At 39.5% G+C, this 14,877-nt stretch overlaps 1 protein-coding gene across 8 annotated transcripts in view; it reads right to left on the bottom strand.

Moving 5' to 3' along the window:
* Nucleotides 1-609: 609 nt before the first annotated feature.
* Nucleotides 610-14,877, bottom strand: part of TRIM36 (tripartite motif containing 36) — a 51,528-nt gene continuing 37,260 nt past the window's right edge. For 4 of the 8 annotated variants that reach the window (XM_081930546.1, XM_081930547.1, XM_081930548.1 and 1 more), the window contains exons 5-11: nt 14,068-14,163; nt 11,342-11,595; nt 10,317-10,441; nt 9,426-9,719; nt 6,930-7,227; nt 5,729-5,821; nt 610-2,489 (exon numbers count right to left, since the gene is read on the bottom strand). In XM_081930546.1, coding sequence (XP_081786672.1) covers nt 2,123-2,489; nt 5,729-5,821; nt 6,930-7,227; nt 9,426-9,719; nt 10,317-10,441; nt 11,342-11,595; nt 14,068-14,163 — 1,527 coding nt within the window. In that variant the 3' untranslated portion in view covers nt 610-2,122. The remainder of the gene's footprint in view (nt 2,490-5,728; nt 5,822-6,929; nt 7,228-9,425; nt 9,720-10,316; nt 10,442-11,341; nt 11,596-14,067; nt 14,164-14,877) is intronic. The other 4 variants (XM_081930550.1, XM_081930551.1, XM_081930552.1 and 1 more) reach the window with 1 other exon arrangement.

The raw sequence follows: 14,877 nt of genomic DNA, 5'->3' as shown, positions 1-14,877 counted from the left end.
TCCTTAATTGTTTTTTGTTGTTTTAAATATTTTACTTGTTTATTTCTACACATTTAAAAACACAATTATGAACCACAATTAATGCTGCACAATCAGTGCAAAATAATAAGCAAGTTTGGAATGTGTTTTGGAAATTTGTCTTGAGCTAATTAAATCAGTTGCTTTACTTCGTTTTCATACCATTCACATTTTGAAATGCAGCCAGAAAGCAATACGATATCAGCTTTCCCCACACCTAAAATCCAGTTGTCAACTGTTATTAGGGAGTTGCCATTATCTTAGTAATAACAAAGAGTGTTTAATAAGGACATTTTTATTTGACATACTTTATTTTTAAAAAATCTTGAGAAAGTTACATTTCCACTTCACAATATTTTCAAACAAGGCCTTACGGTTTGCATTAAAGCTTCAAATATTATTATTTTCTGAAAATTGTCTACATGATGTACACTTGTATAGAGCTTTGCAGATCACACAGTAGTCCCTAACAGGTTTGTTAGTTATAGCAGCTATATGTGAATGATCCACACAAGGTTTCACTTAGTCTGAATGTAAAGTGCTCTTTCTTTTCGGTAGAAACTGGATGGTTTTTTTCCCCCCTTTTCTAAAAAAAAAAAGACCAAACGAAACCATGACACAACATTCCTGGGTGGTTTAAAACTTTTCAATTTTAGTTTAAAGCAAGAAGCTCTGCATAGACAGGTAAGTATCTTTGCCCCTGGTCCCTTCAACTGAAGTGTAAAGCACCACATTTATATTGAATAGGTCCCAAACATTCCACTAATTCTCAGTACTGATTGAAGCAGTATGGTGCATAAAAGTAGCAGAAATGTCCAAATCCACTTGTTGATTAAATTATGATAGGGGTGGTGGTTCTTTTTTAAAAAGCAGAATATCACTTCACTGTACAATAAATAAGTTATGGCTTAGTCAGCATCTCATAAATAAACACAAGCTAAAAGTAACGCTTTGGGCTACAGTTTTATGATCCCGAATGATCGGCAGCTGCCAAACCTTGGGAAACCTGTTGCAGTATTTTTAAACAGTATTTAGCAAAACATATTACACAAATTTAATTCCGCCAAAAGAAAACGATGATCCGAAGTGCAGTGCTTCACCAACCTCTGCTTAAGAGCGACATTTGCCACAAGCTAAGCAGACTATATGGAGCTTCAGTCAGTTTTGTATGGATTACTTTCTAGCTAACACATCTAATTGACAAGGGCACCCTAAGGCAAAAGTTTTCCAAACTTAATGGTCAGTACACTTTATTCTAAACACACTAAAAACCTTTTTCTAAAAGAAGTTACAGTATAAACTATGCAAACAAAAAAATGTTCACTTTTTCTTTTTTTAAAAAAAATCTATATTATTACCATTTGGGCCTGCATTTTTAAATCTCTCTCTATGCAGTTTTCAACAGCAAGGTCTGATGTTTCAAGAGAAATTGCACTTATATTTAAATATACTGAAGTACAGTATATAGGAAATAGCCAACAACACTGAAAACACACATAAGAACCTTGCTACTGATCACTGATAGACAGGTTTGTAAAAGTCAATTGCGTGAGTCACAATAATTCCATCTTGGATACAATCATTGTGATTCACATCTATCTCCCAATTATTATGTGTTCTATTGCAGTGTAGATTCACAATGTACTTTGCTCCCATGCAAATATAGTAACCGGGACACCTAACCATTCGAAATGTAGTGAAATAAACTCCTTTTCAAGCAAGGAGCATACATAATGCATAACCATAAGAAATGCACTGTTACATAGGGCCCGTTTCCATTTTAAAATGGAATGTGAATGCCAGCAAGCATCAGCTAAGTAAGAATTTAAAACCAAATAGCCACCAGACTTCCTGCTTATGAAAGGCAATGAGACTGCTAATCCATTTGATTTCTGAAGGCTCCAAAGGCATGCCAAAAGGCAGGTCAATGGGTGACTCCAGAAAGCTCTTTCCGGACAAAAAGAAATCTGGTAGAAATGGAAAAATTTCTGTGACACTTAAAAAACGAAACGAAAACAGAAAGACTCAAAAGCAGGGTTGCAGCAAAAGCACTTAGGAGATATGATGTAATTAAGACATAATGCTAAAGATGGATCCTTGGGCATTACATGTCTTCATCTTCGTATTTCAAATATTTTGCTGCAATCGTTTCTTCCAGATGAATTCCTGCACTTCCCATCAATGCAAAAGCTGGATACATTTTACCAGAGCAGTCTACCTGACGCTCATAAAGACATTTCATCCTGTCTGCGTCATAGAATCCAACTTTGCCTTTGTCATAGTCAAGGCAGATTCCAATGCATGATGGCATGGGAAGAATTCTGTTCATAGAATCTTTGGAAGCAGCTGGAGCAGGAGAAACCTTAGGAATAAAGAATTTCTTCATGCCTAAGGTTACCAGTGTGAAAGGCTGCAAGGACTCAACAAAGATGTCTTCACTCCCACTGTCATGACCACTGTCTTGTTCATATCTGGAAGAAGAACACAACATTGATTGATGTATACTAGACATACTGGAATATCTCCTAAAATCTTCAAAGTTTTCTCACAGTCCAGCACAGTAAATTTCACACAATAAAGCACAGACCCTTAAAACATTGTGCATGAAGCTAGATCCTCTGCCATGCAGTCCCAAAGTATGCTAGAGGGCAGGGAGAAGGTGTGCTGAGAATCTACATAACATCAACACTAGGAAGATTTGTGCAGATTTAAATGAGAACTGCATGCATGATCATGCGAGTTAACCACACTTTTTCACAATGGAAAAATGGCCCTCCTCCGTGATCCTGCCAGTATGACTTGTGACCACAGCAAGGTCACAAGAGACCAGGGCCCTGCGGGACCTGACATCTTTCCGCAGGGCCTGCAAGACAGAGCTGTTCCACCAGGCCTTTGGTCAGGGCGCAGCCTGACCCCCTCCTCTGGCAATCTGCACAGAATTTTGCTTAATGGTTGCCATCAATTTAATTTTAATTTGATTTTAATTAATTTTATAATGAATGTTTTTAGAATGTTGGATTATTTTGATTGTTGTTAGCTGCCCTGAGCCCAGCTTCGGCTGGGGAGGGCGGGATATAAATAAAATTATTTATTATTATTATTATTATTATTATTATTATTATTATTATGTCCTTGGAGATATGTTACATCCATCTCAAGTGATATCACATTCTTAAATTGTACTGCCAAAGGCCAAGACTCAAGGCAAGCAGCAATTACAATGCATATAGGGCATCCTGCCCCCCCCCCATCTTGTTTGATATGCCTTCCACAGGATGGAAGAAGTCAAAATGTGTTTGAAGAATGAAAATCTAGGTAAGTCAACTGTGAAGCAAGCTCAGGAAATCTGGTCAAGAGTCACTTGTCTCTCAGCTTCAAAAGCTGTTGTAAGACTAAAACGCTGCTTTGATTTCCTCTGACGAAGGCCAAGTACAAATGTAAATATTTGAGAAAATAGTATACGAGGTCAAAGTTTGAGGCTTTGCATAAAGTACCAACTTTGGTACCTCTGAGATCAACAGGACTATGCTACTATGCTACAGGGTGACGTCTATCAGCAACGTTCAACGAAACAAACGAATCAAAGAGGATTTTAACTTTCTGAAACAGTTAAAGTAATTCCTCTTCTGAAAATGGTATTTCGGTGGCAGTGTTAACCAGCACAATTCTCATGTTTGAGGAAGTAAAGCCAAACAGGCTCTGGCAACATGAATACATGGTACAATTCATGACAACTACAAGTTGTTGTTTCTTTCTATTTTATAGAGAGCATGTACCTGGTCACCATCGTCCCCTGAACTATTTCCTCTGTGAAAAGAAACTTTCTTGAATTAAAATTTGCAGTGTCATTTACCATTTTGTTCTATGCCAAATGTTATAAATATTAAACACCTTTCCTTTGTAATTCTGCTGGACTTACCATATGCAGGCCTCCAGCGATAAGTTCTCCTTTGCAAAAAATCACTATGAACTAGGTCAGCCCTAACACGGCCTCCAGATAATTGAGCACAAATGAGAGTAATTATCCGGATTCAAGAACCTTACAGCTAGAAGCTAATGCTCTCCATGAACTGAGGTGGAGCAAATAACAAAGGAATCCCCAGCAGGTAAAGCAGGATCCTATTATTGGCAAGCAGGAAACCCTAATGCTAGAATCTATACTCTTAGAAGTGAGCCATTGGATACTGGCTACCAGAAAACATGGACTTTAACTGCCAAGAGCAGAAAGACCAGGTCTAAATTGGAAATTTTAAGCGTCTGTGTGTCGTAACTAAACTTCTTCACATTTTTTCTCTCAACATTTTCACTGATCCTCCCCTATCCAATGACTCCCAAAAGCTTTCCCCAAGGGTTATGGGCAGTGCTTTTTTCCTTTAAAAAAGGGTTTAGGGGTACTCTCATTTTCCTGCCCATACTGAAATACTGCCGTCAATGAGGCCAAACTAAGATTCACAAAATGTTTAGGGGTATGTGTACCCCTACGTACCCCCTCCCAATAAAAAAGCACTGGTTATGGGACACTCTAGAATGGTATGGACTGGAGCAGGCTTCCTCAAACTCGGCCCTCCAGATGTTTTGAGGCTACAATTCCCATCATCCCTGACCACTGGTCCTGCTAGCTAGGGATCATGGGAGTTGTAGGCCAAAAACATCTGGAGGGCTGAGTCTGAGGAAGTTAGAGGGCTGCAATTGGCAAGGGGTATTAGCACAAAGAACGAGTCTTGGTTGGCCCCGGCAGATGCACTTCTATGCCAAGTCACCATTGGATACAACTCTTTGTTTCTTAAGGCAGATGATGATGATGATGATGATGGATTTATTCTGTGCAGGTTATTATCCACATACTGGTTACAGAGTTTCCATCTATATCCCTGAGGACAAATTTTCCCAAGCTCACACTTGCTGATGTAACACCTCCCACACCCATGAAATCTCTTTGGCCTCCAGTTCTTCACCCAAACAGGCTTCACTTCCATTTTTAAGTGTGCAACAGGAAAAAACCACTGCCGTTGAGTGTAGCAGTAATGGTAGAAATTACTAGCAGCAGCTTTTGAGAGCTAGGAAGTATTACTATTCCATTTCACCTTCCAATTCTCTCTTGCAAAATCCCATGCACCCATGTTCGCCTTACAAAATCATATAGAGAGAAAGTTGGAACCTTCTTCTAACATACACCTCCACCCTCAGTTGAGTCAGGATTTGGGGGAGGAAATCATTTTTAGACTCTCAAAAAGAAGAAGAAAGCACTCTGCAAATAATAGTAATTCCTTTTTTCAGGTTCAGGGCAGGAGGTTGAAGGAAAATTGTCTGAGGTATGGAAAGATGGCTGTATAATAGAGATCAGCAAACACTTCAAATTCCTGCTTTGGGTAGTTCATTGTAAGTTTGTGTTTACTGTGATGTGTTCTAGTGTATGATAAATAAAAACTGAAGAACCAAGGCTATGAAGGAAGATATTTAAAGTCAGCAAAAAATGCAGGTATAAAGAGGTTGAGCCTAAGGCATGAATCAACCTTGGGAATCAAGCAACAGGTGGGAAGCCAAAATAGCCCCCATCTACACATGCTGAAGAGACAAGTCTTTGCATCTTTGCCTTACATAGGATGTAAAGTAGCTGGGCAGATGTATATATCTACTAGCAACAATCTGGACTGTACTTCTGAGAAATGTGCAATTTCAAACTGTATTAATTTTTTAAAAAATTGTCCACCTTTTTTCCATTCTTCCCCCCTCCTCCTCTTTCTGGCCCTTTTCTTCATGTTGTAAGATTTTTCTCTCCCCGACAGTGTCACGCAACTGTAATCTTAAAAAAAAAAAATTAAAACGGCACTTGTCAGTACTAGTGAAGAGGGAAAACAAGGATTATGAACAAAGCAACTGACTCAGGACAAATATGGGCAGCCAGCGTTAGCAAATACCCATCACAGCAGCCGCATTGGAATCATCATCCAGTGAAGGAGGATTGGTTTCCCCAGATGCTGAACATGAAAAGAAGCTAATAGAAGTTGAAAAGGCAGCTTAGATCCTGTCCTCCTCATTTCCACCCCTCCTGCTAGAAGCAGGTCAAAGGAGACTGACCTGAAGGGTCTGAGCTGAGTTAGAAGAGTAGCCGTGAATGCATTGCTGTCTGCATGCATGCACATATTATTTCTGCTCAATTTAAGCAATGTATACAATACCGTAAAAAGGAGGCTTCTTGCCTGCTAATGTGAGCTGCTGCAGTGCTGAGCAATGATCTGTAACAGTTTGCTTTCGAATCACACTCTATCGCACTTCTGAGCTGAATGCTTCTTTATTGTTGCTGCTGCTGCACTGAGTAGAAATTTGGCTTGTACAAGCACGCAAGTCAAAACGAAATCAGCAATCTGTCCTTCTATGCCCATGTGCTTCTTGGAAATGCAGATATAGGTATTTGATACACAAGTGCGAGCACCAACTCTGATACACAAGTACTAGCATCAAATCTGTGTTCCTCTTGCCTACAGAAGTTGTAGGAAACTGTACATTACAGTGACCAATATTCACAAGGGGGGAAAGGCAGGAACAAATGTCCTGTTGACATGTGCATGTGTAAGCAATCAAGAACATGTCGCTTTTTTAGAGACCCATTCCAATTGAAATCACTTGAAACAAAATCTCTAAAAAGAAACGATCACTCTCTAATAGTGAAATCTTGGAAATGGAACCAGAAAGAGGGCTGCCGAGAAGCAAGCGGGGTGTATCAGCACGCTTGGGGGAATCCCAAATTTTATTTAAAACTTGAGAATTTAAAACCAGGAGAAAGAGGCAGACCGCCTTCCCCGTGTGAAGGCAGCTGAGGCAGCAATCCAGCTGTTACTTCAACCAATATGGCTTTTATCTTACATAACTTTGCATTAGCTTCAACGAAAGAGAGGGAAAGTATTACTTACCTTGGGCTTGTTAGATCACGAGAATTTTGGAACCATTCTTGGATCTTAGCATCAGATGCAACTCCTACTTTCACCAAATACGAATAGGGCTCCACGCGGAGAGCCCAGAAATGCTTCCCTTTCACAATACCGGTGTCTCCAACAACATAGTCTAATGTAGTGTAGCAACCGGCTTGGATACGTTCAGCTCCCAGAAGCAAAGGAAATCCAGCCCTGCTTTCCACAGCATTTCTCCTCGCATTCAGCATGAGGTGTTCGCTATTGTAGCCACACTTGTCATCGAAAAGGAAACTAAAAACTGGAAAATATGCATCCTAGATCAGCATCTAATGATTGAGATATTCCTAATTATTATTTTTTTAAATCACTTTTTTACTCTATCAGCAGGCTGGACAAGGAATCTCAGACATAATTACTAGAACACATTAGTGGCACCATGAATCCTATTAAAGTGCAATTAACTTCACCTCCCAAGATTTTGTTTGTTTTAATAAGCATGATGCAAAGGATGCCCTTCTCCTTAAGACACCATAATTATGCTCATTTCCTTTTGTGGGCCAAATGGTATTGGCTTCTCTATATCGTAATTTTGAAATTGCCAACAACTGGAGCACTACATTGTCCCTTCTTCCCTTAAATATCTGATATTTTAAGAAACTGTGATTGCTATGAAGTTCTAATATTTTAAATAGTTTTGCTTGCTGTGGTTTACAAGCTCCTCCTTGGTTCTTCAGCAAGAAGGGAAAGGGCAGTATGAGCTCTCAGGTGCTGAAGACCATCAGCACTAACTTAATTTTATATTCACAATTAATGTAGCCTTCTACTAATAAATAATCTCTGTTTACAACGCTGCGGCTCTTCCTCTCATTCAGAGAACCATTCCCTTGATTCCATAACCCAGTCCTCCCATTATGGATCAACTTTTGGCAGAGTGAATTTTTCAGTCATCTGTTTCTTCATCCCTTGTGCATTCTATGCTCTTTAAATTAAATATAATTAGTTTTGTTTCTCCCTAAAAAAATATTCAGCTGGCATCAAAGGATGTTTTCTTTCTTCCAGATTCAAATGATTCAATCTGGTAATATTTCTTTACACTTGGCACTACATATCTCCTTCCAGGAAGTACCTATAGAGAAACATCTGTAGGCACCATTCAAATTCAAGTATATGAAGACTATCTGAGACAAATTTTCAACACTCAAGGTTTAGATTTTGTTCTACTACATACAGTGAAGGAATGCACAATTGGTACACACACTGACCAAATAGAATGTGTTATTTTAGGCATAAACACATTATCTGAATATGTTTCCAATGTTTTCCATTGTGTAGGGACAGCTGCATTTGTTACTGGTTACTCCCAACCCAAAACTGAATCCAAACAAGATTGGCTAGCAGACAACAAGACTTATGTGGGATGGGTAACCAGCACGGTAACGTGGTGCTGCGAAGCCAACCTCCCCACAGCAGTATTGCTGTCACTTACCTGAAGGGACAGTGGCCATGTCAGGGCACACTGGTGATAGTGCTGGAATGGTTCTGCCAGTGCCAACCTCACCACCCACCTGCCCCCAGCCCCTCACATCCAGAAGCCTTGAGTGCTTCAGGACTAGCTGTTGCACCTGGAAGCTCAGATGTTACTAGCAGCCAGGGGCATCACTTCCACTGCAGCTACGCATGGTAAGAAAACTGCAGCCTATTCTTTCTGATGAGGCCCTGGTGTTCATCAGTCATTACCCTGAGACATGGTGACTGGGCTGACCTTGGAAACTATTTAGAAGTCTTGGTGTAAGGGAATGAAACTGTCCACCTTTTAACAAAGCTGAGTCATCAGGGACACATTGTACTAATGCTTTTGTGATCAAAAGAGATCTCTCTTTTATTAATAGAGCTCTAAATGGTTACCGAAACTTCTCCTTTGTATTTCATTTGTTCCACTATGAATACTTCTCTTTTGGTCCTTCCTCTCCTAAAACTGTCTCCTTCAATAGCCATTGCACCTGGTCACATTTACATAGCATTATTAAACAATTAAGTATCTGCATTTGCTTGTTTTGGTATTGTTTCTCAGGTTGTATCTCTGCAAAGAGATACTGCATTTTTAGTGTTTGTAAATGTTAAAGTGGTTTATAAAACAGAAGCTAAGATCAACCAAGTGTGTCATTCTAACAATACAAATCACTGCGTCAAGTTTAAATAGGATTTGGAAACACTTCTTGTAGTTGCCCCCATTTATGGAGTTCACCTTAAAAGCTTGCCAAAGAGCAAACCTGTGCGCATTTCAGAAATATTGCTAGAGCTACCTGTTTGGGCTAAATATTGGGGCTTGTGGTTAAAGCAGGCAGAGTGGGGAACTTAAAATATTAATTAAATGGAATTTTATTATAACTTGCTGATGGATATACTTCTGTGTGAGTGTTCATATATGTATGCACAGCAAGACCTCAACCTTCCACAGCCACCAGTTTGGGAGTTGCAAAAATACATGAATTGTACCTGGAGCTGGAGGTGTGTGCAAGATAACTTCCCTGCTCCAAGGGCTACAGATAGATCCTTTATATCCTCTGACTCTGAAGGCATAGCTGCTGTTAGTGTCAAGATCAGAGATGATCTCACTCTTGCCGAAGACTTCAGTCTCTTGCCAGGCTGGGTTAGCATCTTCTCTGTTCAGCTTACGGTATTCAAGGATGTAAGTATCAGCTGAACCTGCTTTCTGTGGATGATCCCAACAGATCAAAGCTTTGTTATACATTTTGCTTTGTTCCTCATTGATTTCTGGTATATCAACACCTGAATTAAACATACAAGAATAATTTTTTAGATTTGCAAACAAGCTTTTAACTTCACTAAATTAAAACAAAGACTTCTCCAAGTTGATAGTTGTTGGGGTGGGAGGGAATTCTACAGAATTCGTGCTGGATCTTATTCATCCTTGGTTGTCACTCACTCAACAGCAGTGCTGCTCATACCGGCTACCAAATCCCTTGGTAACAATACATTAAACTCCAGGGAAATCATTGGCTGCTCCTGCTAACACCGTTCCTGGACTCATTCCCAATCTAAATATGCTCTGAGATCAACTAGGTTACAAGAAAAAGCAACTCCAGCATGTGCATGACAGCACACACAGCTGTGTCAAATACTGACTTGACCTTGCCACACTATGATTGCTTCTTCAATACAAAGGATCTGTTCTGTCTCTCCCAAAATGCACAATAGTAGCAGGGCCTATTAGGGTATTTTCTAGTACTAAGAAATTCCCATAGTTGTTACAGGTATACAACTGACTTTTGAAGAACTTTGAAAACTCAACCGAGAGCAAATTGTGTTTGGAAAGACTATGTTGGGGGTGGGGAGAAATTAAGCAGAGCTTCCTTTCCAACTTACCACTCGAAAGGAAAGACATGTCCCCAAGAGCCTCCTGTGGCTTTGCTATGTCAAGAACAAAATCTTCAAAAGAAGCTTGAGCTGCAGGTCTGAAGCTCTTCAAAGATTCAGTTGCTTTCTGAATTCTGTATGTGGAAAAGTTTTACTAGCTAGATATATACATATGCATTCTTTCTTAACAAGTTAGCCAGTGGTCCTCAAACATTTCTCTCTGGGCCACACTTTCAGAATAAAAATTTGCCTGCGCCACACCAGTTTTTTTATTGATAAGAAATTGCATTGGAAAACGAAAAGAAACAACTTCTAGCAGTGCTTGATTTGTAACATAGAATACAACTACTTTGTAATATATGCTTGTAAGACATTCAGAAAGCCTAAAACAATGCAGCTACATAAGAACATGAATCATTCACAAAATAGAATATTGATTGTCCTTGAATCTGCCCAGCACACTTGCTATCTTCTACTGCCACATCAGTGTAGCTGGTGCACCACACTCTTTGAGTACGACTGCTTTAGTCTCTTATAAGTGAGAGAAAGAGAAGATCTTGCAAATGAACAATACCTCCCAGAGACCCATACTAAAATAAATATATGATCCTTTAGTTTTTGCTAATGTCTTAGAATGAATAAAACGAGTCACCTGCCAAAGTATTCTTCTTCTTTGACTTTCCTATGTAACAGTAGAATTGAAATCCCCAGTGGTTTCTTATATATTGATTATTCAATTAATCAGATACTTTATGATGCATAGTTGACATAAGCTAGTTTGAAAGAAAGTGGGGACACGATCTACTAGGATGTTCTCCTCTGCAAAGAAATTACAAGTGTATTGGAGCTACTTGAGACCCATGATCTCGAAACATATCACTTAGATCCAAAATACAGAAAGTGGGCAGAAAATAATTTTACTTCCACATGAGGGAATTTGCCCCACATGCAGATCTCTATACTCAAATTATGGTGAAGAACAAGGCATGTTTTGAAGGACATCATCTAAACATTTTAGAATATAAATGGCATACCTTTCATGAAGCTGTTTCGCTGTTTGAACAAAACAAGACTGGTCTGTTTCTTTAAGAACTTCTTGGGCATACCCTACAAGGCCATTATTTTCTAGAAGTCCCTGATACTCTTCTATCTGAGAATGCAATTTCTCCAGTCTTAGGTTTTTGGAAGCCTCAATAGCCCTGAGTGCAGTTGCTCGCCTCTCTTCCAAAACATCGAACAACTTATCGAAGCTGTGAGATGCTTCTTCCTTAGCTCTTTCGCCATTATGCTGAAAAACAGGAACATATTTTTCGATAACTACCTGAACAATTTCCAAAGGTAGCTAGGTCAGTCTGTTGCAGCAAAAACAAGAGTCCATACCTGCTAACATTTCAAGGATCTGAAGAGCCGTAATAAAATTTGTAGTCTGCCAGAAGACTTGTTCTTGCTTTTAGCAAAACAATGACATTGAAAATCTAAGCTTTTGGAGCAAAGTACACTTACATACTGTATTTTCAAAGTTACAAAGAACCACTTCCAAGCTAGGTTAATTAACACTTCACTAAACACACAGCTGTCCTGGCCTGAATATAAGAGCTGTTATTGACAAGTCAGATGTTGCAAAATGTGTGAAGAGCTGCTCTCATTTTCAGGTGACAGTGAGGCTCACCTGAAGTTAGTTGAGTGAAAATACATCTAATTATAAATTTCTAACAAAAACTAAAAGAAAACTCCTAAATTTACTATTTTGTTTTATCAAGAGATAGGTGTGGGACTTTAAAAAATAGCAGTATTTATAATGCAAGCCTTTAAAATTACTTTCATTGTCCCTTTGGCTACAATAAAGATAAAATAATAACTTGGATACAGTGGTACCTTGGTTCACCAACTTAATCCATTCCAGGAGTCCATTTGACTCCCGAAACCATTCAAAAGCCAAGGCGTGGCTTCCAATTGGCTGCAAGAGCTTCCTGCACTCAATCGGAAGTTGCGGAAGCCGCGTCGGATGTTCAGCTTCCAAAAAACATTTGCAAACTGGAACACTTACTTTCGGGTTTGCGGCGTTCAGGAGCCAATTTGCTCAGGAGCCAAGCCATTTGAAAACCAAGTTACCACTGTACTTATTTCAAAACTATTTCAACAACAGTTGGTTTTTGGAGGGTTTTCAAATATGCAAGTATCTGACCTCATTGAAAATATTGGTTCTGACCTAAATAGAAAATTACATTATAATTAAAGGTAAAGGGACCCCTGAACGTTAGCTCCAGTCACGGACGACTCTGGGGTTACGGCGCTCATCTCGCTTTACTGGCCAAGGGAGCCGGCATACAGCTTCCGGGTCATGTGGCCAGCATGGTGAACCAGATCAACGCACGGAAACGTTGTTTACCTTCCCGCCACAGTAGTACCTATTTACCGTATTTTTCGCTCTATAACACGCACCCGACCATAACACGCACGTAGTTTTTAGAGGAGGAAAATCCGTAGGCATGCCACCCGTAGGCATTTCCTCCATAACACGCACAGACATTTCCCCTTACTTTCTAGGAGGAAAAAAGTGAGTGTTATGGTGCAAAAAATACGGTATCTATTTGCACTTTGACGTGCTTTCGAACTGCTAGGTTGGCAGGAGCAGGGACCGAGCAACGGGAGCTCACCCTGTTGCGGGGATTTGAACCACCGACCTTCTGATCGGCAAGTCCTAGACTCTGTAGTTTAACCCACAGCGCCACCCAGAGGTCCGTTCTTAACCTGAAGTGCTACTTTAGCTAATGGGGCCTCCTGCCGCCGCCACGCCGTCGGAGCACAATCTCTGTTCTCATCCTGAAGCAAAGTTCTTAACCTGAAGCACTATTTCTGGGTTAGCGGAGTCTATAACCTGAAGCATCTGTAACCTGAAGCGTATGTAACCTGAGGTAGCACTGTACTGGTTTCCTCTAACCCATGTTACAATTTTGTATTGCTGTCTGAACACTTTGCATGCAATACCACATTGTGGCATATCCTTCATCACAGTCAACATTTTTTTAAAAAAATCTGCATTATAAATACCAGCCTACTGTGGTACATCTTTTCACCCCAATTCCTAGAATGAAGATAAATACTCTCTACCCACCTACTAACCAAATATGCCAGATTCTTATTCAGCTTACATAATTTGTTTATTATGTTCTTTAGAAACACATTTATAGGCAACTCTGCCAAATAACTGGATGAATAACTGGATCTCTGTGACAAAACAGAACTGGGAAAGGGAAGTACGTTTTGAAACAACCAACTAAAACCTGAGGAAGGAGGCGGGAGAATGGCTGATGGATTCATATTAGGTGCATTTACACCCCACTTGTCTTCCAAGGAGCTCAGGGTAGTGTAAATACGTTGTAGTGTAAACTTAAGTTAGGCTGAAAGATAGCGACTGAGTTGCAGGTAATCCAGTGAGCTTTGTGGCTGAGTAGAGATCTGAACCAGAGTGTCATCACTCCTAGCACAACAGCTTAACAATTATACAGTACCTATCTAGGAACCACTCCTCTTTTAAAGAAATTTGTATGCAAGTATTTTAAATATAAATGACTGATCTATGGCTAATATAGATGGGGGTTTTTTTAAGGAAAGCTTATTTATTAAAAATCATTTATTTACTGCCTTGAAGAAAACACAACACCTAGCCAACATGCATAAATTAACATTAAAATGAGCACTGTTAAAAATGAACACACATCACAAGAGAGTTTAGCACATGCCAATAAATAATTCTTACCTCTGCCTCTTTCATTAAAAGACCAAGTTCCGTAATCTGGCTTTTCACCTGGCTCTCCTTACTAATGAGGTAGTTTATGTCTTTTGAAAGTTTCTCCTATTAAAAATATCAGCAATTCTGGTTAGAAAAAAAGTAAAAACATTGCATAGGAATTCTAAGGCTAAATGTTCTGCTGCTTTTTGAAGCAGAATCTCTGAAGCAACCAGGGAATTTGGGGGCTCTTTTCAGAGGAATATCAGGACATTAAATAAATAAGTAAGCAAATCTCCTTCAACAGCCAACAGTGTCGTGCAAAATACCATCCCATCCAAGCAAGTGTTTAGGTGCTACTACAGCTAATTGCCACTGTCTGTGAGATACAAACAATGTATAATTCAAGTAAGAGTATAGCTAAAGCATGATGGGAAAGGGTGTGTGGTAGAACTGATCATGATCCACATCTGCACTGCCCTGAAAGTCATTTCTGCAACTGCAATACAGGTGAAGAAAACCAGCTTTCATTAATGGAAACCAATGGCACTTCATTCTATCAGAACATCTGTATTCACTTCTAAACTGCTTCAGTCTGAAACAAGAGTAACTAAGAGGGTCTGAATAAAGGAGTATCAATCCACTCCTGTCATCAGAACATTGCTTTATTCAAAGTATGGTTCATACATAAAAACTCCTCGTGACAAAAAGTCCCTACAGAATGAAGTGAATTCAATAATTAAAATGTCATTTGTTCCACAAACACAATCATAAAACATTTGTCTATTTGAACAGCTGGTATGAGCCATGCTAGGAATGGTCAACAGTGTTAATCAAATT

This window comes from Podarcis melisellensis (genome assembly GCF_964234715.1).
Source record: "Podarcis melisellensis genome assembly, chromosome: 11".
In the NCBI taxonomy this organism is placed as follows: Eukaryota; Metazoa; Chordata; class Lepidosauria; order Squamata; family Lacertidae; genus Podarcis; species Podarcis melisellensis.
Note: the sequence above shows the minus strand (reverse complement) of the source record. Positions and strands in the feature narration are given on the sequence as shown.